The 27,068-nt window shown below is 38.6% G+C and overlaps 1 protein-coding gene across 1 annotated transcript; it reads right to left on the reverse strand.

Moving 5' to 3' along the window:
* Positions 1-286: 286 nt before the first annotated feature.
* On the reverse strand, positions 287-24,688 carry Mex3c (mex-3 RNA binding family member C). The gene is made up of 2 exons (XM_047526931.1): positions 23,670-24,688; positions 287-3,306 (listed from the first exon to the last, which is right to left on the reverse strand). The coding sequence occupies exons 1-2, from the start codon at positions 24,409-24,411 to the stop codon at positions 2,081-2,083; spliced, it is 1,968 nt and encodes a 655-aa protein (XP_047382887.1). The 5' UTR covers positions 24,412-24,688; the 3' UTR covers positions 287-2,080.
* Between the last annotated feature and the right edge of the window lie 2,380 nt (positions 24,689-27,068).

A 27,068-nucleotide genomic window follows, 5' to 3' on the forward strand; every position in this document is an offset into this window, starting at 1 on the left:
AGCATATACACTTAGTAGAAGCCTACACAAATATGGGAATAAATCTAAAACTGGCTAAATCTCCGATTCACTATAATGTAACACTTATTTAATAAAAAAGGCTAAACCTGGACTGGACACAGGTGCCATGTTAACACTAGGTGCATACTAAAAACAGTCACAAGAAGAGCATGTGTTAGGGAATGGGGAAACTTGGTAAGAGGAAATTTTCCATTGTAAGTAGCTCTCTTATCTAAGATAAACTGCTAATGATTGTATAAAAAACACCAAGGAGAATACATTCAAGTTAATGGAAACAAGTCTTTATTAAGTAACTTTTAATATCAGAAAAATAAAACTCTTATAATTCTCTTTACAGCAAATATATAATATCAGTGCTTTGGCCATCTTAAGTTAAAGGCCCTTTATCATAAAATATATGGTTTTAAACTTTACTCAAATTGAATTTATAATCCCTATGACTTCCCTACATATACATAACAAAAGAGTGTAGTAAAATTAGCAAATACTAAACTATATTGATAATTTATCATTCTTAGTTTGTGTTTTTTAGAAACAGTACACGCACCTAATATATGTCGATTCCTTGGCTTATTAGTTGCAGTGTACAATGCAACAAAATACAAAATACATGCTTGGTGAACATTCGTTCATATCTACAAGACGGCAGCTAGAGATTAGGTTTCAATACTGACATTTAACTATCCTACAAGCAATTAGCATTACATCATAATATGCCATCAAGGCAACTTTTTTATACTGAAAAAATCAAAATAAAAACCGTTATTTGTAAACTTTTATACGAAATGTAACTCTTCAAGTGGAAATAAAAAATAAAATTTGTCTATTTACTATTGAATACACATAGGATTTCAATTTTTGTTATACTGAGAAAAAAAGTTCTTTTGTGTTGGGAAAATAACGCTTCAAAAAATAATTAGTAGAAAAACCCACCAGTATAATGTTTTGTCCTTTCAATGCCAGCACAGATTTGGGAACATACTGAGGATGAAGTTATAGACATCCACAGGTGAAATGTACAAGTGTATTTTAAAGAAATCTTTCCTTGTGATTGGAAATAGTTTTGAAATGAAGTAAACTGATTGGAGGTCGTCACAGCTGCTTTCGTGAATTATGCCAAGGGCATTATTATCTCCCTCCCCCTCCCCTACATTACTAAAAAATAAAAATATATTTATAATGTGCAAGACAAATATGGATTGAACATAAAATGTTTCACATTTTGATCTAGTCTAAAAATTAATTAATAGCTTGATCAGACTAATGAATGGAATGTTCGCATCCTCAATTATCAGCCAATATAGATGCATCCCAAAGCCTTTCCTGAAATGGGAAAACCCAGGTGGCCATTTCCACATTCACTAAGGGAGGCTTATGGGTAGGAATTCACAATCGAGACAACTGCATTCCTGATCCATTGATCATACCAGCCTTGAGCACTCTGGGCGAGATGAAGGTCAATGTAGCAGTTTTTGTCCCAAATTATAACCAGTGATCTAGTAAACTGCCATCAGCCCTATTATTACCAATAAGTAATCACAATGCATTAAAAAGTTACTTGCAATCCTACAGAATTAGGCATAAGTTGTTGTAAAATAAAAAACAAACCTGTTTTGTCAAAACTGGCAGTGTAAAGAAGGCAGCACTGGAAGTGTCTGAGTCATCTGTAATGCCAAGTACCCTCCATAAACTCTTAATGTGGTTAGGCTTTGGGACCCAGTGTTTGGAATCTCAGATGTATACACTTTTCTCATAGGTCACACAACCTATGATCTTCGCTCAGCCAAGGTGAATTTCAGCTTTAGCAATTCTTACGCAAGCTATGTCTCTGGGTCTACAGGATAGTATTAATAATTCAAACCAAACTAATAGACAAGAGACCACTTAGGTTTAGTGTTACCATAGCAGCCTTTTATAAGTTTACTAACAACTTTAGCCTAATCCCAATAAAGCCTGATAACAGTCATAAGAATTCATTAGGAAGTTTACTGGGGGTACCATTATACCCATGCCTTTACGAGTCCATATAGAGATATAGTATTTATGTATATATATATAGTTAAGAGTGAATTTGGATTGCCTGAGTAACAGCTGTCTGGCAAACTGGACATGATGGCGTTCTCTTTTCACAGATCTTGTTGGCACATTCCATGCAGAAGAGGTTGTGGCCACATGGAACTAGGGCAGCAATAACTTCATTCTCAAAGCAAATCACACAGTCGTGCTTTCTTCTTGATTCTGGAGGTGAGCTAGAGGTGGAACCACCGTTGGAAGAGGAGTAACTATTGGTACCATTAGAAAAAGCAGGGATGTATATTGGAAGGCCAACATGGTTGCCTGTGCTAGGTGGGTCGCTCCTAACCCTCCGAGCAAGTGGGTGTTCTATGCTCTCAGGAAATGTAGGAGACAGACGAGGAGTAGATGGCTGACTTCCTCTACGCTGAGTCTTCATGTTACCAGAAGGATCACTCCCAAAGCCAGAGAGTGGGTTAACTGGTTCAAATGGAGTCCAGATAGTTTGAGCTGATGTTGGTAAAGAGTCAAAGGCAGGAGAGTCAACTGCAAGATCTTCTGAGCCTACAGATGGTAGCGTATCTCCAAACCAAAAGTTTCCTGTGCTAAAGGGGCTCGTTGGACTAAAGTCAGCCAGCCTATTGCTTCCAAAGTAGGAATCTGTGGAACCACTTCCTAGAGAACTGGAACTATCATTTCGATAATTGGATATCATTCTTGCGCGACTAGGAGGAACTGGATTGGAGGAAAGCCACGCAGAGCCAAGAGTGCCACCTTCAAAGCTGACATCAGTACCATTGTAATGGAAATCATTCTCTTCATTGAGCTCTATATAGTTTCCTGTACGCATGGCAATATGCATTTCTATTTCTTCCCGTGCTCGGTCAACATTTTCAGGCATCCCTGTCACTTCAAAGACAGGCTCCTTATCTCTGCTTGGAGTTACTATATACGTGTGGGTCTGCTGCTGAATTCTTTTAATCGTTGCTCCTTTGGGTCCAACCACTAATCCCACCACACGATAAGGGACCCTGACTTGGACGGTGGTTTGACCGGGCAGATTAGGACTACATGACAACCCTCCCAGGGTAGGGCCATTTTTGTTTCGAGATGCACGAATCATGGAGAAGTGCTCTGCAGCTGAGAGGATTTCTCTTTTGGCCATGGCAACATCTTCTTTCCGTCCAGTGACAACAAAAATGGGCTCTTCACCACGAACAGGTGTCTTGATATACGTGTTTGTCTTGGCTCTCAGTGCTTTAATTTTACAACCTGTTTGAAAGAAAACATTTCACAAAAGTCAATACTGACTTCAAAGATATTTGATTTAAAATTTTTTTTGATCATTTTTTATTGACTTCAAAGATATTTGTAAAGACAAATCAGAGAGTTCTTTCAAACTAATGTCTGCCAATGGGCAGTTTTTATTTTCAGAAAAGTTTTTGAGTTTGTTCTTTGCCATAAAAACATCACTAAATGATAAAACTTTCCTCATTCTACTAGTGTTCCTATATCTGGAGGTGTACTTATCTGTTGGTCTTCAATTGGGCAGAGATGGTACCTCTACTGGAAGGTTGTAACTCAGAAGTCAGTCTCATTGGCTACTTCCTCTTGTCATTAGTCACTGCAAATGATGCATGAAGTTTTCTATATAGATAAGCTATACCGAGGGTTTGATTTTCAGAACACTAACAATTTACTACATTGCAGGGTACTAGTGGCAAAAAAACATTAATGTGCAGGTGAGACATTTAACATTTATTGTCTCATTTAATCTTCACAATAATTTTAAGAACCAGACTATAACGCTCCTTTTACTTCTAAGAACTAGATTATTACACTCTTTTAACTGCTAAGGAAACTAAATTGAAGCTCAGAAAAATTGCATAAGTTGCCCAAGGTTCACACAACTATAAGTGGCAGAGCCAATTAAACTCAGTCTGACTTCAAAATCAATGGTCTTAACTATTTGAACTTAACATTACTCTCTCCTTTCTAAAACTCAATTGATGACAACTGAATACGGGTCATCTCACTTGTGCTCCCACTAGTTGAATTCCAGGCTCAATCAATTGTGTTTACTCCCATGTTGTTTATGTTAGCTGTATTCATGCTAGTAATGAAATAATCTAAATTATTCATCTTATTACATAAAACTGTGAGATATAAATGTGAAACAGATATTGTATTTCTGTGAAAACTGAGTGGAATGTTTTTGAAAATTCCAATAAAGGTAAACACCTTACGGGGGGAAAAGCTGTCCTTGAATTATGCATGTGTGAGACAACCATAAAAGGCCGGGATTAAGAAAAAAAAAAAAAAAAAAAAAAGGTAATATAGAATGATTTAGCACCAACTATAAATTCTTGATCCATTCATAAGAAACAGATACTGGAGACTATATGAAATTCTGGTGTTGAATGTGGTTTTATTAAGGAAGCACTACTCTGATTGGCAGACCCAAACTTAAAAGACCTCAGTCTCAAATTCTAAGAATATTACAGTTAAATAAAATACTGAAGACATATATGCATAACTTTTCATAATTCCTGACTTTAGTCAACTTAATTTGAATAATCAGTGGTTATCAGCACTAATGTAAGATTATAGGGCTTTACACTATAACCTATAATGTCAAATGCACAACTAAGGCATAAAACTTTGGGGTTATACTTTTCAAAGACCTTAACATGAAAAATAAATTCACCTCATGAATACAGCATGCATATTGTGTCCACCTAGAACTAAAAAAAAAAAAAAAAAAAAAAAAAAAGGAAGGCTGGTAGGGGTGGGCTACTGTTTAAAAAAATAAAAAACAAACAAACAAAAAATAAAGAAGCTAGGTGCTATTGAAGACAAAGAGCCACAATTTGGGCAGGTCTTTTCCTTAAACCCTCCTTTCCTTTCCTTACCCCTGAAAAATTAATAATGTGTAAAAACTAAGACTTTATATACATCATTTCTAGCCCATAGACTTGGAATTGTGCTCCCCATCCCAAACACCCAAATATGTCTCCTTGTTTCCAGTCCTGCCTTCCTCCAACTACTTCTCCAACGTTCTCTCTGAGGAGATGAATCTTTCTAAATACAGCATAGGTCACACAATCACTTCTTTCCATAAAGTGCTTTTTTGGCTCCCTTTTATCGTTAAGGGTAAAGTCCAAACAATACAGCATGCAAGGCCCCTCTTCAGCTTTTATCTGAATGCTTCTAACTTCATCTCTTATCACTCCCTTTCCCCGTCCTCTTTCCTTACACTCTTCAGTGTGTTTCAACCCATGGTACATCCATGTTCCCTCACTCCCATGCCTAAAGTCTTCCTTTGCCTCTTTGTTCCTAGTTTTGCTTGCTTAACTTCTGTTAATCCTTCAGGTTTTGGTATAGATGCCTCATCCTCTATGAAGTTTTGCCTCTCCCAGGACTGGCTGATAAATCTTTCCTCAAAATTCCAAAAGCACTGGGCAGCTGACTGCAAGATGGCCGTGCAACATTTGTTGAAAGAGAAGATCACTGTTCTGTATGAGGACATTGGGCCTTTCTTACCACACTGCTTTTCGTTTAAGCTTTTTATTTGTTCCCCCACCTCTTAGCTTTCAAGACTTTCAGATTCTAGCCACATATTGCTAATTCGATCTTAAAGAAGGGAGCTGATTGAGCTAATTTTAATTTAGCATATTCAAGAACAACTTTATTCAACCTACTACTAGACATCTAGATCTCAACCACAAATGAAGATTCTGTTCCTCTTTCTAACAAACTGGAACTTAAAAAGAAATGCTGGCTTTTCACTGTTGGATCCTAGGTACTTTATCATGAAAACACTTGGGTATGCTCTTCTGAAAACAGCAATAAAATATATGGAAGCATCACCAAAGGTGACATGAAGATGATACCTTTCTTCCTCAAAGAGCTTTCCCAGTGTCTCAATTTTCCTTCATTTTATTATATTTTCGAAAATTTCACCACTGGCTACAAAGCTAGTTTCAGAAAAGGGGAACTGAAAACTGAGTTGCTAGTTAAAGAAATAAGAAACATAGTATATCAAGGTTAGAGATGTTGTAACTTTAAGGTCATCTTCCTTTGAGAAAACTCTGGGGGGAAAGGGCCAAAAGAAAAACTGCACAGAAAGTACTAAGCTTAGGAACTAAAGGAGGTATAAGAGGCTAAGGGAGGGGTGGTTTGGGGGTTCTTCAGGAAACAGTCAAATTCATGCTACTGTAAATGTGAAAACTCATTATAGCGTGCTACTATAAGTTTAAATCTACAGAAGTTTTTTTTTTTTGTACTGGGGATTGAATCCCAGGGCGCTCTTCCAATGAGCTGCATCCCCAGTCCTTTTTATTTTTAAATTTTGAGACAGGGTCTCACTAAATTGTCCAGACTGACAGAGAAAACCTGTATTCTCCCCACCGCAGTCTCCTCAGTAGCTGGGATTTCAGGCATGTGCCTCCATGCCTGACTGAACTATAGGACATTTAAAAGGGTAGTATAACTATTAGGTATGTCACACACTGCTTTTGCTCTACAACAGAATGAGTTGCAAGATTGGAGCAACACATCTTTCATATTTTATCATTCACACAGGCAAAACTCCTTTACTCAGCACAGTAGACGTTGCTTGGGACTAAGAATTGAGATCATATTCCATTGATCAATTTGTGATTGATAGATGTTTTAAGAAAATATGAAAGGTTTTTTCACAGCTGGGTCTCTGGTGCCCAACAGTCAGGTGGGGCAGCAGATGTGCACATGCTTCTTGAATTAATGAAAACAGCTGCTATCTTGCCCCTTTGCAGTTCACACATGGACGTTTGGGGAAAGGAAATAACTTGCTGAAAGTAACACTATCTAGTCCATCCCTGCACTCAATGTTTGCTGAGCACCTACTAAGTGTCGGATCTTGTTCAAGATACTTGGTGCTGTGATATGAATGTTTCCAGAAAGTTCACTGAATTTTTTTTTTTTTTTTGGTACCAGGGATTGAACCCAGGGGTGCTTAACCACTGAGCCACATCCCCAGCCCTTTTTTGGATTTTATTTAGAGACATGGTCCCACTGAATTGCTTAGGGTCTTGCTAAGTTGCTGAGGCTATCTTGAACTTGTGATCCTCCTGCCTCTGGTTCCTGAGCTGCTGGGATTACAGGTGTGCACCACTGCACCTGGTCATTTTAGAAACAATCTGAAAATTCCTATGGTAATAGTATTTGGAGGTGGGACATTTGGGAGGTAAGTGGATCAGATGGTATCATGAGGGGGAACCCTCATGATGGCATTAGTGACTTTACAAGCAGAAGAAGAGAGACCTGAACTAATGTGCTTGCCCTGTGTCCCCATGGGATCCCTTGTCATGTTATATAACACAGCACTAGATGCTGAGTGGGTGCTGGAACCATGCTGCTGGACTTGACAACTTCCAGAACCACTGGCCAAATAAACATCTATTCTGCATAAATTACCTGGTCACAGGCATTTTGTTATAGCCATAGCAAAAGGACCAGGAAGCTGGGTGCAGTGGCACATATCTGTAATCCCAGTGACTTGGGAGGCTGAGGTAGGATGACTTCAAATTTGAAGGCAGTTGGGGCAATTTAGCAAGAACCAGTTTCAAAAGGTCTGGGGATACCGTTCAGTGGTACACTACCCCTGGCTTCAATCCCCGGTACTGCAAGAATAACAAAAAAGAAAGAAAATCTGAAAGTATAAACACGCATACTACTCAAGAAGTTACAGCTATTATTCAGTTATATGAGTTTATACTCTGGGCCACAGCCTGACAAGATAAGAAGGCTGTCTGTTAGTCACATTCCCAACAACAATCCTGATCATCTTGCAGAAAAATACTGGCAAATTCTATTAAGGACAAAGGGCAAATTAGTCTAAGGTTCTAGGATTGGCCACTTTTAACCTTTACCAGTGGAAAATTGAATTAAGAAACCTCTCTAAATAAATACTTCTGAGACTATTAAGAACTGTCAGTTAAACTGTAGAATATTTTCTGTTTAATACTTCATAGGTATACTATTAACCAAGGAAGTGTGCTTAAAGGTACACAGGACAATATCTGGCCTATGGCTGTTACTAAAAATGGGTGTTCAATATATGGCTCAGTGGAAAGAGAAAAGATGAATATTTTGAATTTAAATCACTTCTGAGACACGGAGAAAGGTCTATACTATCTAGAAGAGACATGTGCTTAGTTTTGTGCATCATGGAAAAGAAATAAGTGGCAGAGAGCAAAGTCAACCCTTTTTAAGTCATTGCCAATTAAAAACAGAGGGAAGTACTTTTTCCCTAAATTTTTATGAGTTTTAACAAAGTACCTGAAACAGATTCGGACTGTAAGAAACCTCACTGATCCTATAGCTATGTATATATTCTGAGTTCCAAACAAATAACAGATGATTCCTAGAATATGAATACATTGTAAGGTCAGGGACTACTTTATAGGTGGAGTTTAAAAAAGGGTGACAGAAGGTGAGGATGTAGGGGAAAAGGTATACTCATATATTGCTGGAGGGACTGCAAATTGGTGCAGCCGCTCTGGAAAGCAGTATGGAGATTCCTCAGAAAACTTGGAATAGAACTATCACTTGACCCAGTTATCTCACTCCTGTTGTTTATACCCAAAGGACTTAAAATCAGCATACTACAGTGATGCAGCCACATCAATGATTACAGCAGCTCAATTCACAACAACTAAGCTATGAAACCAACCCAGGTGCCTGAATAGATGAATGGATTAAGAATGTGTGGTATATATACACAATGGAATAGTACTAAGTCATAAAAAAGAATGAAATCATGGCAATTGCTGGTAAATGAATGGAACTGGAAACTATCATACTGAGTGAAATAAGCCAATCCCTCCAAACCAAAGGCTGAACGTTCTCTTTGATATGTGAATGCTAACACACAATGGTGGGGGGAGTGAAAAATAAAAAAGGTTGACACAGTAAATAAGAAGTAATATACTTGTTTTAATCTTGTGGGTGGGGAAGGTAAGGATATTTTAAAAAATGTATTTTAGATTGAATTTGAAAATGCAAAGATTTTTAAAAATAATGGAATATTTCATAATCAGAGTGACACAAAAATCATAAGCCATAAAAGCACTGATAAATTTAAAATTTAGCATTTTTAAAAATAATTAGTTGCATGACAAAAGGCACCAAAACTATGGTTAAAAAAGAGAAATATTGACAACTTATCTCACAAATGGTTAATTTCTCTCCCTCATCCCCATTCCTTCCCTTACATATCAAAACATTAAAAAGTCGAGAAAAATAGCTAAAATAGCCCTTTGTAAAGAAATCAAACAAGTGGCTCTGAAGATGGAAATTCTTATTTCCATAGGAACTGAGCTATCATTTTCCATCCATGAGATTTTCAAATATCAGAAACACTATAACACTCGAGTAAGAATGGGGAAAAGGGCACTCATATTTACCTGTTCAGAGTATAAACTGCCTTCTCTGGAGGGGTGTTTGTAATATCTATCAAAATTATCTTTGTGCCCCTATCATCAACCCCATGTGTAGAAATGCTGGCACATGTACAGAATACCCTCTATTATATTACTTACTTATTGTTCAGATCAGCACAGTTATATTATAGAATATTATACACTTATAAAATTGGTTCAATGAGAGGGATAGGGCAAGGAGGAGCCTTAGTATTCACTGTATACTCAATACAAACATAATACCTTTTCAAAAAATGTGATTAGAAAAGAAAAACAAATGATAATTTTACTAGTCATACTAATTAGACTTTCAGTCTGACTTAGGTTATTTTATATTACATGAATAGCAGGATAAATGATTTAATAATCTCAAAGTTGAACAAGGTTTTATAACTCCAAAATGTAAGGACTAACACTTGTTTTCTTACAGTTACAGAAAAAAACTAACATGGCAAGTTGTACTTAAGTTTGTCAACAGACAAATCTAGACCAGTGGTTCAGAGATCAAGAATTAGTGTAGCATTAACAAATTTCACAGGTATAATTTTACGTTAATTTTTTTGGGGGAAAAAAAATCCCCAAATAGAAAGTCTCCAGCTTACCTTGTTGGTATAAGAACCCATTTTGCCCTTTCTATATCTATTGCAGAGAATAAAACCCTTTAGCTGCAGCCAGAACTCTGATACTTTCCCTACTAGTATATACCTTGCTTCTCTGCAGTACAGAGTCTCTTTCAGCCTTAACAACCAAGAGGAAGGCCCTTTGTTGGTGGGAGGAGAGTTAAAAGACAGAAAAGGAACTGAAATGTTAGTGTCTTTGGTGTTCTTTAACCCATGAGTTGCAAAATATTTTACAATCAAAAATAAGAAGAAAAAACCAATATGTTCAAATGTTTCAGTTAAATATGTATACAATGAGCTGCAAGATGAAATTCCACCCCCCCCCCCCCGTGGGTTCCAGCCACTAAAATTTAAAACTTCTAGACTAGATTTATCTTAGATCATCTTAAAGACCATTTTCTAGATCAATGAAACATCACGATGTTCTTTCAACAACAACAACAACAACAAAAAAAACCAGTGTTATGAAGTGGAAGTTGTTGAGAGGACGTAGGTTGAAGATAAGATTTTGCAGATAGAATGTGGTATGGCTGAAAAGGGTAATACTACAGATTTGCTCTGTGGTGATCTAAAGTATCTTTTGGAGACCAGAGAGCCTAGACATATTAATAACAGTGAAAATTAAAACGAAGCAAAACAACAACAAAACCAAAACTACTTTTTCAAGCCATCAGAAACATAACTTGAATACCCACAGCAAGGGTTTCCAAGTTGTTTGTTTTTGTTTATTCTAATTTTTAAAACCATGGTTCGTTCATTCATTCAGGTGTTGGCAAAAATACCACACAGCCTATCCTTACCATTTGTTCCCACTTTTCAGTAGAAAAAACATTACATGATAAACTGAATTAATACTGTGGCAAAAATCCAAGGAACTGGGGCTGGGGAGACAGCTCAGTTGGTAGAGTGCTTGCCTTGCAAGCTCAAAGCCCTGGGTTCAATCCCCCCAGGACTGCCAAAAAAAAAAAAAATTCCAAGTAACCATACGTCATTCACTATCAAGTCCTTAAAAAAGGTACAGTCCTTCATCTACAATCCTTCAGTAGAAGATATGGCAGGCAGAATTCTGAAATGTCCCCTTACCCTCATTCCTGGCCCTAGTACACATACTTTCAGTCAATACAATCTAGGTGCCCTTGGAAAGGTATACGGTAGATGTAATTATGATCCAAATCAGTTCATCTTAAAACAGGGAGGTTATCCAGATTTTCTGAGTGGGCCTGACTTAACCATGAGTCCTTTAAAAGTTTTTTTTTTTTTTTTTTTTTAAACCAGCTTTACTTGGAAGGAAGTCAGAGATGTGCTCTGGCTAATGGGGGAGAAAGCAAACAACCTGTTGTGAATTGCCTATGGCGACCTCATGGCAGTGACCTCTGGAGTTGATAGCTAGCAGGAAAATGGAGGCCTTCATCCTCCGATCCCAAAGAAATAAATCCTGCCAATAATCAGTGGGCTTGGGTGAGTACATAGGCACCTAGATGAGAACTGTAGTCCTGATCAATACCTTGATTTCAGCTCAGTGAGACCTGAATAAAGAATTCTGACACATCAAGTCTGGACTGCTAACCTACAGAAACTGAGATAATAAATCTGTGTTGTTTTAAGTTACTAAAATTTATGGTAACTGTTATGAAGCAACAAAAAATTACTATGTAGTTCTTAAGCCTTTAAAAATTCCACAACCACTGCCTTAAGGGAGCAGAGAAAAAAATGTTATGTGTCTATCTTATATTCTTATTCAGTACCTTACAGAATATTCTGGAAGACTTTCAGTCAGAATATTCACTGTTAAGCAGTAGCTTAACATTGAATACTATACTAAAAACATGCTATAGTAATTGCCAGTCCAAAAATCTTTCTCCATCCTTTAATTTGCTTATTAACTGCTTTTGTTTTCTTATGTTGCCATACCAAGTTACTATAGTGGCTTTGATTACCAAGTTTATTATTTCAAGAATATAGCTCCCCTCTTCATATCTCACACCCAGATGGGAAAGGTTTCCTGCTTTTACAGATTCATGTGAACCCACCAGATTATTCCAGACACACTCCAAATAGCAAGGTCCATAAAAAAATTTTTTTAAAAAGCAAGGTCCACATTCTTAATTATATTTGAATAAACAGTTAAAACAGCCCATTGTCATTTTCACAGTCTGGGGGTGGTGGTTAAGAGTTGGACATCTTTTGATGGTTAGGATTATTCTGCCTATCACATTATCCCTTTCCTTTTTGAAAGAAATGAAGTATCTGTTTGTGAAAATTTTAAATCCCAATTCAGGAATGGTAACCTAATGGCCTGGGCAGAGGACAGACATAAAATACAGTCAGGGAGAGGTGTGGGGAAATCACAGAACAATGAAATAGGGTAAAGGGATAGAGGTAAAAGATAAGCCAGGTGTGGTGGCACACAACTGTAATCCCAGCTACTTGGGAGGCTGAGGCAGGATAATCCCAAATTCAAGGCCAACCTTGGCAACTTAATGAGACCCTGCCTCAAAATAAAAAAAGGCCTGGGGATACAACTCAGTGCTAAAGCACCCCTGGGTTCAATCCCCAGTAGCCTCCCCTTGCAAGAGTTATAAATTAAATAGTAAGAAAAGAAGTATACTACAAGTTAGCTGTCGAGAAGGACTCTTACTAGGTAATTGTTTATTGTTGAGAGGTGAGTGATTTGGTGGAAAATAAGCAGTAACCTTTTTCCTCTTTATCCTAAGGGCTTTGCCTAGGTGTTTATAGCTGAATCACTCCTTCGTGGGGCTCAAGAGCATTTTACCAATTATGATATAAAGTTCAACCTAATGCTTTATCCATTCAAATGTTAAACTTCCCCCCTAAAGGTACAGATGCTACTTTCAGATAGAGTAAGGAGTTATAAGTATTTCTGACTTCAAGGAGCTCACAGTCTAGAGGGAAAACAGTCATGCAAGCAATAATGATACAAGATAATTGCTTTAAGGAAAGCAGACGTACAAAGCAGTGGGAGCATACAATGAAGATGGCTTTACCGCCTATAGTAAATGAAAGAAGGCTTCAAAGGCATTTGAACTGAGGCCTGAAAAAAGTGATTTTGCCCGGTGGAAAGGAGAGTTAAACAACTACAAGTCAAAAGCAGGAATGAAAAGTACAGAATGGCCTAGTGGGGAAATGAAAACTAGTTCAGTATTGTGAAGGCTAGCAGAATGGGGATAAGGCAGAAGTCTTCAACATCAGACAAAGGAATTAATCTTGAAGGTGTAAAGAATTTTGGGTAGAGGAGGAACATATAATGTTAGTGCACAGAGACTTAAGGCAGAGAGACTTACCTGAACAACCATACTAATAACCAGATGAAAAATACTAAGAGAATGAAAGATAGTATGCAAGATAGAAGCCAGGTATATATAATACTGGCCTATTCTAACATCTAATATATTTATTTCAAGTTCTTATGCTGTTGGTTTTTGACAAGAAGGTGTTTCTCAACTGTAGTTTCCATTTATTCCATGTTTTATATATATAAAATTTTTATATATATTTATATATTACATATATAAATATATATAAAATATTATATATTATATATATAAATATATATAAAAATTTTGAAATATATATAAAATATATATAAAAATTTTATATATATACACACACATACACACATACTCCCTTATTGTAGTTTCCATTACTTCATACATTATAAACACACGCACATTCTCTCTCTCTCTCTTACTTATTTATACATATAGTGATTTAAGAAACTCAAATACAAACATCAGAACTGCACTATGGAGCTGTGGCTGTAGCTCAGTGGTCGAGTGCTTGACTTAGGCAAGCTTGGTTGCTCCTGGGTTGGATCCCCAACACTGCAGAAACAAACTGTATGTATATTTTACTTTTTGGTAGTCCTCTGGGTATACCCATCTTCAAAAATCTGCCCCTCACCCCCAGGGGTTTTGTTTTGAGGAGAAAAGGATCCTACTCAGAAATCAATATATATTCTTTAGTAAAAATGAAGAGAGGGGAATTGAAACTTGAGCAGCTTTTTACTTTCAAGAAAACTGAACTTCTTGGCCTGATAAAAATATTTCTTTTCCTCCTTACTTATTTTCCTCCTTCTTGTCATCATAAACTATCTTCTTCCAAACTTCATTATGTCCTAAGCATGTCTTGGTTCTATTCTATCTTTGCTCAGATTATTTCCTTAAATAGCCTTTGAAAATCTTCCTAACATATCCTTTTCTCCCTGAGTTACCTGAGTAACAAACATGGTCACTTAGCAAAGTAGAAAATGTGTGTGTGTGTGTTTAGGAAAAGCTCTGTGGAAATCAAGAATAATAAAAACATGGGAATATACTTATTATCACAGCTACCATAAATGAATCCTTTGAGGTCCCACTCAATGAAACTACAAGAAGCAAAAAACTATCTGTAGGATTGGGTTGTAATTAACCCCTAGTAACCTGCTGTTTCCATGTTAGGTCAGTCAACCTCCAGGTCTTCTCTAATGCTTATCTTTTTGGATAAAGTCCCTCTTCTAAGAAATGCATAGTTCTTGCTTCCTCTTCCTGAAGTCTAAAATGCACTTGAGATAATCATACACTACCATATTTCACATGAATATATCCATTTATTCTTTCTTTCACAAAGGGTTGGTAGAATAGTGATTGAGAATAAGACTGGATAGATTATGGCAAACCAGCTTAGTGAATGGTCACTAAACCTCCATCTCTCCTTCATGTATGAATAACCATGATTAAAAATACTTCCCTAGTTTAGTTGTTGATTAAACAAAGTACCGTATTAAAAATGCTCACTGGGACTGTAGCTCAGTGATAAGAATGCTTAGTTTGTGTGAGGCCGAGGATTCACTCCTCAACAAAACAAAAACCAAAAACAAAATCATAATACCTATTATTCAGTTAGGTGCTCAATAAAGACAGGTTTTATCATTTTTTAGAACTAATTCACATTCTTCCACCTTTCCTAGGAAGTATTTCATGAGTAAACTCAGTATCTAGGAGACTGGACCTAGTTTTGAAATTAAAAAAAAAAAAAAACAACTGCAGAACACTTTTAGTCTTCCTGGCTCTCTCCCAGATACATTTTCATTTAATCATCAGAACAGAGTGCTTTAGGAAGGGCAGGATAGAGTTTAATTGAATTGCTCAAGATCATCCAGCTGTTTAGTGAGATCGTAAACCTAAATTGTCTTAATTCCACACTTTTTTCACTGTTCTACACTTTCCCTGTAAAAGCACATCATTTCAAGTTTGTGATATGTTACAATTAGCAAGAGGTGATCATTTTATTTAATGATTTTATATAAAATAAAGTCCTTTTTCCTTTGCAATAGTCTAGACTATTCAAAAGTTCCCTCCACTTTTTAGTAACTCAACTTCAGAATTATCTTCAAGGTCTGATAAATATCAGCTAAATCCCAATAAAAGAATTTATTCCAATATTTAAATAATAAGTAATTTAGTTTAAGGATGCAATGTATCCCTAAATGTACAATATAGAACTAAAAGCTTTTCTTTCTAGGGCTCAAGTGTCTTTTTTGTAGCTTTTTAAAAGTAAAAATTGTCTGAATTTTTGATTAAGAATACTGTTCATCTCACTCTGACAGCCTTCAATAGCTCCATTTACATGATTTTACTTTATTTATCAGTATTCATAGGGACATTTAATGCTTTCAATCAAGCAGTATTTACTGTCCTTCAAACAAAAGCTCCAAACAACCTCAACTGGACTGTCTCCTTAAATAAAGGGCTAGGAATTAAAGGCAAGAGATAAAAGTCCTCATTACTACAATATAGAAAGTAAAATGTAAATAACAAAATGGAAAGTTTCTAATCTAGCAATTCAGTCCAATCAAATAAACAGCAAGTATCTACTTTACTTCCAGCATTTTAACTAATATTAAGGATACAAAGATGACCAAAGTTTAGTTATGCCCTTACTACCTTGTATCAATTTCAAGCATCAGAATGATTTAGTGTTTCTACATGTTCATGTAGATGATCAATCATTTTCTTATGTTGTTGGTTGTTCATGGTGTTCTCAGATCATCTATATTCTTGATGATTTTTTGTCTCCTTGTTCTACCGTTCATTGGGATAGGAGCATTGATTGAAGTCTCTAGTTATGTTAGCTTGAGACCTTGGGCAACTTGCTTATACCTCCACAGACCTATTTCCTTATCTTTGTGATGGAAATAAGAATAGATCAAATGAGCTGATACATGCAATTCTGCACAATGCCTGACACACTTAAATGTTTGTTATTATAAAAAAGTCAAATGGGCTGATTTTCTACAGGAAATTAAAAACATTTAAAGAATCTATCTTCTAAAGATAAAATACATTTAGATTATGAAAAACATGTTAAGATATTATAAACTCTCCAAAGTTGGGAGATGTGAAATCAACCTAATTGGTAATTTGAAATCTGGTTTACTTCTACATTTTAGGAATTATCTTTAGAAAGAACTCAAAATATAAGAACTTTGAGAGATCATTTCATTCATTCTCATTTCACACATGAAGAAAACTAAAGCTTAGAATTTCTCAGTTAAAAACTAATGTTTCTTAAAATCATTATTATCCCAACCTATCTTCTTTTCCTTCTTTATATTTTGAGTGGAAAAGAAATTCTTGCTCACTGAAGGTATTTTTAAAAATATGGACAAAACTAAACCTAATCCCCCACTTTCCAGTTTTTACTTAGTTGTATTAGATAAAAGAATTGGATAATTTAATGAAAAGGTTCACATTTGGCCTTGTATTAACGCTGAAACAATCAGAAGACAGTGTAAATTAGAGATGAAAGACAGAACAATTTTCCTAACTAGGGAGCTTTAAGTTATGTTTAAGTTATGTGGGAGCAATGGTACACGCCTGTAATACCAGCTACTGTAGAGGCTCAGGCAGGGGCATCCCAAGTTTGAGGCCAGCCTGGGTAATTTATTGAGACCCTGATCTCTCAAAGTAAAATAAAAAAGGACTAGGGATGTAGTTCAGTGGCAGAGAGAGTGATCTTGCCTAGGATGCACAAGGCTCCTGGATTCAATTCCCTGTATATCCCAAACAAATGAAAAACACCAAAAAACTCCCCATAAACCCAGAAAAGAAAGAAATCTTAGAACTGCTTTTTAGGATACCATATAAAGGAATCAATTATTTGTAAATGATTTCCTTTCACAAGCTTAGATCTCTGCCAGGAAATATATTTTCAAAGCTCCATTTAAAAAAAAAAAACTGGTTCTGGGGATTGAATCCAGCGGTGTTTTATCCCTGAGCTATATCCCTAGTCCTTTTTTGTTTATTTTGAGAAAGGGTCTAAATTGCTCAGGGCCTCTCTGAATTAATGAGGCTGGTCTTGAACTTGCAATCCTTCTACCTCAGCCTCCTGAGTCGCTGAGATTACAGGTATATACCTAACTTCAGAGTTCCAATTTTAAATTATTGTAAACTTTGCAAAACAAATAACTTAAATTTAAATAATTTAATTAAGAGTAGGAAAGAAATTTATCAGTTAAAAAACATTTCTAAGATAGGCATAGTGGTGTGCACCTGTAGTCCAGATACTGGAGGTGCTAAAGCAGGAAGATTGCTTGAGTCCAGGAGTTCAGGGCCAGCCTGGAGACCCCATTTAAAAATAAACAAAAAACAACTCCCAACTTTACCTTACCTTAAATATAATTCTCACCTCTATACTTTCAATTGTATAATGAATTTATATTAATGACATCTCAAACTTGATCCTCATGACAAATGTGGGGGGTGGGAAGGTGAGGAAGGTACCCAGAAGAACAAGTAAATGCAATAGGTTTTCTCCATTAAGAGGAAACTGAGACTCAAAGTAGGCAAGTGATTTGTCCAAAGTCATAAGTAACAAGTGGTGAAACTAACACAAAGAGGATAAGGCAAAAGGGAAGAATGATTGAGAGGGGAGGACAATGTTCATGATCAATGTCAACCGTGTTCATGACCAAATTCTTTATGCTTACTTTCAACGGCATCTCCATTTTTCATTAAAAGAATTTTCTTTATTATTTTATGGCCTGGTCTTATTATTCCATGACATAACTTTACTGAGGTCAAATAAGGCTTCCCTGCTTACTGCGCAAACGCAATGAATTTTGTATACTTGAATTGTTCTTAAATTCCAAATACTGGTGGCCGGGGTTGTGGCTCAGTAGTAAAGCCCTTGCTTAACATGTGTGAGGCACTGGGTTTGATTCTCAGCACTGCATATAAATAAAAAATAAAAGTCCATCAAAAACTAAAAACATATTTTAAAAAATTCCAAATACTGGCATGAAAGAGGTTCTGCAGTTACCTAGTGTAACTTAAGTTTCTCAAAATTAGTCATAGAATCAAGACTAGAACTGTTTAAACAGAATTACATTCAACTTAGTATAATTGGACTTGGTAATTCTAACAAGATTATTTTAAAGGTTTAAATATCAGATTTAATCTTGGTAAATCTCTATATAAGAATTAAAGGTATCATGGGAAAAAGTTAAAACTAAAACCAGAAATTATGGTGTGTAAGCCATCTGGGAGAGATTTAAGAATGCAGTTTAATAAGAAATGTATTACTTTATAATCATCTGAAAATCAGTGGGATTTTAAAATATATTAACCATGATCTATTTGGAGCTTTCTAAAACATTTTTAAAATTGCAAATATATCAATTTAGTATCTTATGAAAATTATTTCATTTTCATTTTGAGTTTAAAATGACAAATTCCAAATAGCAGAAATTACATTGTTTAAAATTCTATACCATCCCATACATTATAAAATAGCACTGTGGTCGTTATCTAATATTCTGGCTCTCTCCTTGTGGGAACATTGTTATAACGTGCCTTGTAGTCCACTTGAATTAGGTGTGGCCAGATGATTTACTTTGATTAATATAATATGAGCAGATATGATAATTATTACTTCCGGGTCTAACATTTAAAGACCAGTGTGTGCTCTGCAATGGTTTCTTATCCTCCTGCACAAAAGGAGACCAGTAACACTTGAGATGGTCACAGATCTGCTGGCCTGACTAAAATGAGCAAAGTTCCAGTGAACCTTGGTGTTTTAACACTAAGATGTTGGGGTTCTTTGTTACTACAGCATAAGTGCCAAATATCTAACATGCATTTAATCATCAGTAGATTCTAGTTCTATTACATAATATAATGTGTGAATCTGTGAAAGCTGAGAAAAGGTGAAGAGTATTAACTATAATGGTTCCAATTTAACTTCAAATTTGCTTTAACAAAGTAAAATGTGTTCATTACTTAAAGTTTCATATATGTCAACTTATTTTTAGAGTTTGTAGAAGTATCGCAGATATGATTATGTCCAGCTGCAAAAGAGGAGTCTCTGAGGCCTAAGGAGTTTCAGTGACTTGCTTAAGACCCTGAAGTAAACTATTCGAATAGAGTAATCAGAATTCAATAATATCTACTTCTGATTGCTAGCTCTTTCCAGAATACCACAGCTGAACAGAAACTGTTGTAGGCATTTTGATGTAGTTTACAGTAATTTTAATATTAGAACATGCATTGTAAACATCTTTTTGCATTAAAAGGCAAAAGTATAAAACTTGCCATAAATTCTTTAATTTATACAAACACCAAAATATTCAAAACCAAATCAGCAATATGTTAAGTATTAGAAATAATGCTAATGTAATATGAGCAGATATGATAATTATTACTTCCGGCTCTAACATTTAAAGACTAGTGTGTGCTCTGCAATGTTTCTTATCCTCCTGCACAAAAGGAGACCAGTAACATTTGAGATGGTCACAGATCTGCTTTTCTTCTTTCCTTGAAAACTTGAGATGTAGATAATTACCCAGAATTCCAACCCATAAACATTGGTGGAAATCTTTCTAGGTAGAAGTCTCTAATAGAATAACAGTTCTCAAATATGTGGCTCTGTGGATAATTTTTAGGTTGTTGATAACCAGGGGGTAAAAAAATACATCCTTGAATTACCACATTATTTTATTTCCCATTTCCTTCCTAGTGAATCAGAATTAACTAAATAAGGAAAGAAGAAAAGGCAGGAGATTCACATCCATTTGTAAAGTGATGATAGTAGTTCAAACTATCCTAATGGTTCCTGAACTAATACATTCAAACTACTATAAATTTAGTCTAGAAAGGTACAGTATCTAATTTGGAGTCCACTGCAGTGCAGGAAAAATGAAAGCACAAGAACTCCTATTTTCATTTTTACTCAGTTCTTTAAAATTTTTAAGCTTTACAATGTGCAATGTTTTAGCAGGCATATTATTCGTACACAAATGTCCAGATATTGGGAGTATAAGCTTAATTTCTTTTTTGACCCAGTGTACAGTAAATAAAAAAGCGAGGGATGACTTTTCTAGACTAGGAGGTCACAGAACACACATACTCCATCAATTAAAGTTTCTGATTTTCATTTGAAGATGCACATCTTAAACAGCAATAAAAAACTTTGAGGTGCTAGTCCTTAAATGACTGAATTTATAATATTCGATAATTACTTATAGTGCAGTTAAGAATGCATCTTGAGATCTACTTTAACTCTTTAGCCTTACTAGATATCAGTGACTATATGAATGAACAAAACCTGTTGACTTAAATCTGTTAACCACTGTCAATGAGTCTTGTAGGCGCTACACTTAAAAAGCAGATGTTTCTAAATTCATAAAATTAGGTCTTAAAATGTGGTCAGACATATTCTAAAACTTCTTTAACTATCAATAAACCTTTTTAGTTCCTGACTTTATTTTACAGTATTGTTGGCTTCACAATAGATGCAGAGCTAAAGACAACAAAACAAAACAGGGCCAATTTAACATTCACAAAGACCATATGCTACCAGGGAGTAAAATACTGAGGTCAAACACTCTGCCAACTTTCATCACTATCAAAAGCAGTGGTTTGTTTTTTTGGAAGACACTGGAACCAGAGGCCATCTACATTAGTTGCCAGTCTGTGACTCAGAATTCCTTTTGTCCCACTCTTTGCTTTAGAGCTGAAGTCATAAATGTCTCCATCTGTGACATAATTATTTCCAAAACCAATTAAGAGATGTCAAACAGAAAATTATGACTTCAGGTAATGAATAAATGGCAGGAATTGGTAATTCTTAAGGATGAATATTTAGCTTCTTCAAAGCAAACAAGAAAATGAAATGATTTGCCCTGTTTAATTTACTTAGGACAGGTATTCTCTCATGGGGGAAATTACTGCATTATAAAAGGATGTGAGCATTAGAAGTTACTTAGTTCTCCACAGGAGTGAGCAAATACTTCACAGGTTTTATTACCATGCTACTGGGGTGCGTGGGTGGCAAAGGGGTCAATGATCCACCAGTTGAATGATTCAAACAGGAAAAGGGTAAGGCTTTCTGCCCTTAAGATAAGATAGAGGAAGATGACATACTTTTAACAGTACTCTCAACTCTGGGAAAATATTAATTGCAAAGGAACAGTCAGCAATTTGTCTCCATGTTCTAAGTCATAGATTTATGTTTCCTTATTAACCAATAAGCACAGCACTAAGAAAAACTAAAAATTTCTCATTTATTATCATGTAATAGATGGTACAAAATAAAAACCTGAAATTTCCTTTCATTTTAAATAACAGTTTTGCATAAAGATTAAGAGTTTACACAATTAAGGACCATTGTATAGTACTAAAGGGTATGATATATGAAAGACAAAAGTTTGTATTAAACTAAATCTACCAAATACATTCCCATGTCCTGTATAAAACTGGCAATGTAAATGTTCTTTTTGTTATCATACCTACACTGTCACCATAAAAATGCTGAAGCAACCTGTGCCAAGTTAAGCAGCATCCTAGCATGGCATTCATGGTTCTATATTCTGGCCTCAACGATTTCCTTCCCAGCCCTTTTCTACCCCTCCCCTTTTACAAATCTTGAGCATCACCAAAACTCAACAGGACTTGCCCATCACACCTAGAAATAATTCTTCCACATCTTTCCTCATGTTCCTTAGCCTTTCTTCAACTTCTGTTAAACTCTTACCTATTCTCAAAAGCAGTCCTGGGTGCCTTTTTGTTTATCATACTACAGTTAGGACCATTAACTTCATACTAGTTTAGTGTCATTCTGTTAATTAGACTTCTAGCTTAATAATGGTCAGAAAGTTTGAATCAATCTCACTTTTCCAACTTAATCACCATAAACTCAATACTTGGCAGAATACAAGCTTGATACATAGCGATCCCTCATCATTGTTAATGATGAACTAGTTCTGGATTTATAATATGAAATGTTATTATTTTATCTTATGTAGGTGAAACAATTCTCTCCTGAATTATCCTAAATAGCACCAAAAACAGACAAATAAGGCAGGTGAATCTGATTAATTAGGTTGTCTGAAATAAGCTATCTCCTCTATTCACATTTCAGATTTTTTTCTTATTAAAATGCTTGAAGAAAAGTCAACTCTGATATGTGAAACCACCATTTCAACAGACCTCTTATTTATGTGTACTTTAGACCACTTGGGAAAGATGAGATCATTTAAGCAGCAGCGCCATCATCTCTTTATTTGACCCCAACAATACTCTCAACCTAGCAGTAAAGAAACATGTATCAACCAGGCTCAACCATATTGTAATAGGCGGCAGAAGGTAATATTTACTCTTTTGTGCGACGCGGGGGAAGCTACACTGAAGAACACAGAACCTTCCCTAAAAATGTCGGATACGGAGGTACTCTGGGCATCCCCTTCCCCCACCTTCACAAATCTACTCCTGGAATCTGAGACATAGGTCCTTTGTCTGAACAATGTGGGAGGAGTCTGTCTGCAGTACTGGTGTGCTGGCAAGTGAAGAAGAGAATTTATTGAAAACTGCATAAACGCCTAAAGTTCCTTAATCACCTTACTGTTCAATTTTTTCTTCTTCGTGCACACTAAAGCGTCCTAAAAGATAATCAGTGTGCCTTTTCGAGAATAAAAATGTAACCTTCGAGAACACCGTAAGATCAAAAGAGTTAGGCTGCTCTTCAAAAGCTAAGTTTCAGAATAGCGGAAGGGGGGAGTGTGATACGGTCCACCTAAACATCCCTTCCCTCTCGAATAAGCTCTTTGTACATGCCTCCATTTCTGCCCATTTCTCATCTGAATACGCGGTTCTAAGGGAAGTCGGGAGCTCTTACAAGAGGCTCTGCTGCGCAAACTTGCAATCTCGAGCTCTCCGTACAAAACACCGAACCCGCAACTCCTCTGACCCGACCTTTTACCACCTCGCTGAGGTTTCTGGTGCCACGCCAGTTTGCTGTTCCACGAATACAGCCCGAGTAAAGTGAACACCACCGGATTGGGTGACCCGAGAAACTTAACACTTTATCAGTCAAAACAGAGGAACAGTGTGGGTTTTCGCAAGGTGACCCATCTCATCTCGTCGCCCCTCGGATCCTCCCAGACCCTGGATCGGTGGACTCGTTGGGTTCCACCTTTTTCCGTCTCAAGCCGTTTCTTTCGTCTCCCACCCACGCCTGGGGCCGTGCCCTGCTGGACATCCCTACTTCCCGCACTCACCCTGGCGGCCGACAATCTCGGCGACATGCTCGGAGCTGGGCACCGGGACGCACTCGGTGGTGTTGACGCTCTTCCTCCGGAGCAGAGCCGCCTGTTCCCCGTTTAGGGCTGCTGCCGCCGCCCCGCCACCGCCGGGGCCGTAGGCGTGGGACAGCATCGCCGCCATCATGCCCTGGGCATCGTCCCCTCCGTAGAGCACCCCAGCCGCTGCGGCCGCGGCCTCTCGAGCATCGAAGCCGGCGGCAGGCAGCAGCACAGACCCCAGGGGCCCGCCCGGGATCGGCTGGGTCTGGGAGGCGGTGGCCGCGGGCGGCGACAGCAACAGCAGCGACGGCCGGTCCTCCTCCTCTGCCTCCTCCAGCTCCTCCTCCTCCAGCAGGTCTCCGTCCAGCTCTGCTTCCTCCCCCTCCTCCTCGTCGTCCTCCAGTTCCAGCTCGGCCGCCTCCGAGGCTGCGGGCCGGCCGGGCGGAGCCCGCTCCTCCGGAGACAGCCCCGCCGCCCGCCGGGCCTGGCTCTGCGCCGCCGCCGCCACGGCCCGGAGCGCCGGTGCGCCGGGCTCCGCTGGGCTGGGGTCGTCGAGGCCTAGCGCGGCCAGGCGCTCCCGCAGCAGGAGCCCGTCCCCTTCGAGCTCCGGGCCGCCCGCGGGCGGCGGCAGCGGCGGCGGCGGCGGCGGCGGGGGCGGCTGCGGCAGGGGGGCCGGGGCCGCCGCCAGGGCCAGGGCCGCGGAGCTGCCGCTCGGCATCGCGGCGGCGCGCTGTCAATGGCGGCGGCGGCGGCGGCGGCGGCGGCCGGGTCAGGCGCGGCGGGCGGCGAGCCCCATGGCGGACAGGGCCCGGGCCCTGCTCAGCGCGCAAACACCTTTCCTCTTGGGAGGCGGCGGGGCCCGCGACCCGGGCTGAGGAGCGCCAGGGCCGCCCGGAGACTGGAGAGGGCGGGGTGGAGGGGCAGGGGAAGGAGGCAGAGGTAGGTAACTAGGTGGGTGGGTGGGGACGGCAGCGGGGCGGGCTGGTGGAGGTGGCAGCGGCTCCCCTCTCAGGGTTTCTTTTGTTTCATGGCCTTAACCAGCCCCCGGCGCGCGCGGCGGCGGCGGCGACGCCCCACGCCGCTCTCCGAATGAAGCCGGCGCGCTCTGATTGGCTGCTTTTAATCTCTGGGAGCCCGCCCTCTCTTCCCGCAGCCTTCTCACTCCTTTCCCTAGCCCCACCCCCCACCCTCTTCTCGGGCCCCGCCCCGCCCCTCCCCAGAGCGCTCTGATTGGGTGACGGGGACGAGCCAACCCTGGAAGCTGGCTTCTTCCGTCCTTTCCCCTCCCCCCTCCCCTCCCTCTCTTTTCCCTATGGCTCAGAAGTAGAGGGACTGTGATTGTTCGCTTTACACGTCACTCTCTGTGACGAACCCCGACGGGGGCGGGAAAAAGGAGGCGGGACCGAGGTGCTGTAGCAGAGATTGAAACTGAGGGCGGGGCGGGGCTTTCGCGCAGGCGCGTGCAGTTTTGGCGCACACATGGGGTTCTTCCTCCACCTCGCTTTCCCGTTTCTCTAGTGCACCTGGGTCGGGTCTTACAGGGAAGGCAGCTTTGAAGTACAACGTGGGTAGGCCCAGAGGGCGTCGTTTTCCCAGGATGAGTTAGAGCTGGCCCTTTTCAGCGTAAGGGCCTAAGAAGAGTCATCGAAGGAGGGGCCAGCAAGTGCCCTATCCACTCGCGGGGGTGGTTTCCTGAGCCGCGTGGCTCCTCGGCCTCCCTGCAAAGACCTGGGAATGCTCCTCCCTCGGGGTTGGGTCCTCCCACGCCTAGCTGTCCGGGCTTCCCCTGTGCAGCCGGTTGGTTACATCAGGAGCCCGAAAGTGCTGAACTTCAGTTCTCTGGGGCTTTTAAAGGAAATTCATTGTTTCCTCCCCAAAACACTTCTTCCCCAGTATTGCTCAGGTGATGTCAACATCGCTATCTTTTCTAGCGGTTATTTTTAAATGACTTGTTTAAAACAAAGCTTATTACGTTTCTCTGTTTTAGGCTGTGACTGCCCCACCCCTCTCTGTAGTACCAGACCCCTGGTTAGTCAACCTCCATAGTTGTCCTGTGTTGGAGAGCAACAATGTAATTCTAAAGTTTCTAGTAGTCCCATTAAAGTAGAAACATAGTTTTAATATATATATACACACAGTTCAATATGTCTAAAAATACTACTATTTCAACATGTAAACAACATACAATTTACGTTCTTTACAGTTTTTTTATCCTAAGTCTTTGAAACTGATGTTTTACACCTAGTGTATCTCAATTCAATTTGCTGTGCACTAGCACTCTTAATGTACTCAGTAACCATTAGTTCTAGAGCTCTTGATTTTTGAATTGTAAACCGAAGCTTTTGAAGGTATAGTGAGTGAATCTTATATTAGATTTATCTTTTTTTTTTTCCCCCCTGTGGAGCTGGAGATTGAACCCAGGGCCTCATGCATGTGAGGCACGCATTCTACCAACAGAACTATATCCCCCAGCCCTTTATATTGGATTTATTCGCTGTATCTTGCTGCCTCAAACTTGTTTCTTATGAGGCACGTTTAGTACCTATTTTTCTAAGTTGTCTTGGATGTTATAAAGGCAGTGGTACAGAGAAGGCTGTATTGTAGTTTCCATTTCCCTATTTTGTGCCCACAGGGCCATTTGCACAACCCTCCTTCAACCTACTGCACCCCTACAATCAAAGGCCTGGCAAATTTTAACTAACATTAAACCTTTTCTGTTACTCCAGAGTTTCTCTAACTCCTATAACCCTGTATGTTACTTCCCTAAAAACTCATTTCTAGCAGTGTGCTCTTGAACAGAGATTCTCAACCCTGGCTATAAATCAAAACAAGAAGTATTTTTAAAAGTAGATAAATGCAGACCAGGGAGAGGTACACTCTTGGATGGAGGCCTAGACATGTTTTTCAAAAGTCATGCAGGTTATTCTTAAGCTCAGTCAGGGTCGGAGTTTGGGGTTTACAAAAGAAGCCTTGCTATTAAGTCTACTGAAACAGGATCTCTGTCTGTACCTTTCCATTTAGGTATAATCTTGACTGACTTACTACATGTACACCCTTTTTGAGATTGTCTGAAATACATATTTCATGTTGTCTTAACATAAAGGGAGTGAATCTTTTAAAATGCACCAGTGAATAACTTGTATAACTAGACATTTACTAGTAGAATAGTTATTAAAAAAAAAGCTTACTGCCTGACAATTCACTTTAAATGATAACCATATAACCATTATTTGAAGAGTAAAACTTCCAAATAAAGAAATCCAGGCAAGGGAGATAGCCAAATAAAACATGCAGTGGCACTTACAGGATATTTGTCATTGAAAGGAAATATGTAATAGAATTAAAATTGAAACTCTTGGCCATTCCTCTGTTCAT

Source organism: Sciurus carolinensis, chromosome 15 (assembly GCF_902686445.1).
Source record: "Sciurus carolinensis chromosome 15, mSciCar1.2, whole genome shotgun sequence".
Taxonomy (NCBI): domain Eukaryota; kingdom Metazoa; phylum Chordata; class Mammalia; order Rodentia; family Sciuridae; genus Sciurus; species Sciurus carolinensis.

Excerpts from the sequence above, each read along its gene's own strand:
- Mex3c (XM_047526931.1), bottom strand. The coding sequence starts at position 24,411 with ATGCCGAGCGGCAGCTCCGCGGCCCTGGCCCTGGCGGCGGCCCCGGCC. Across the intron at positions 3,307-23,669 it reads CGAGATTGTCGGCCGCCAGG|GTTGTAAAATTAAAGCACTG; the intron begins GTGAGTGCGGGA and ends TCTTTCAAACAG.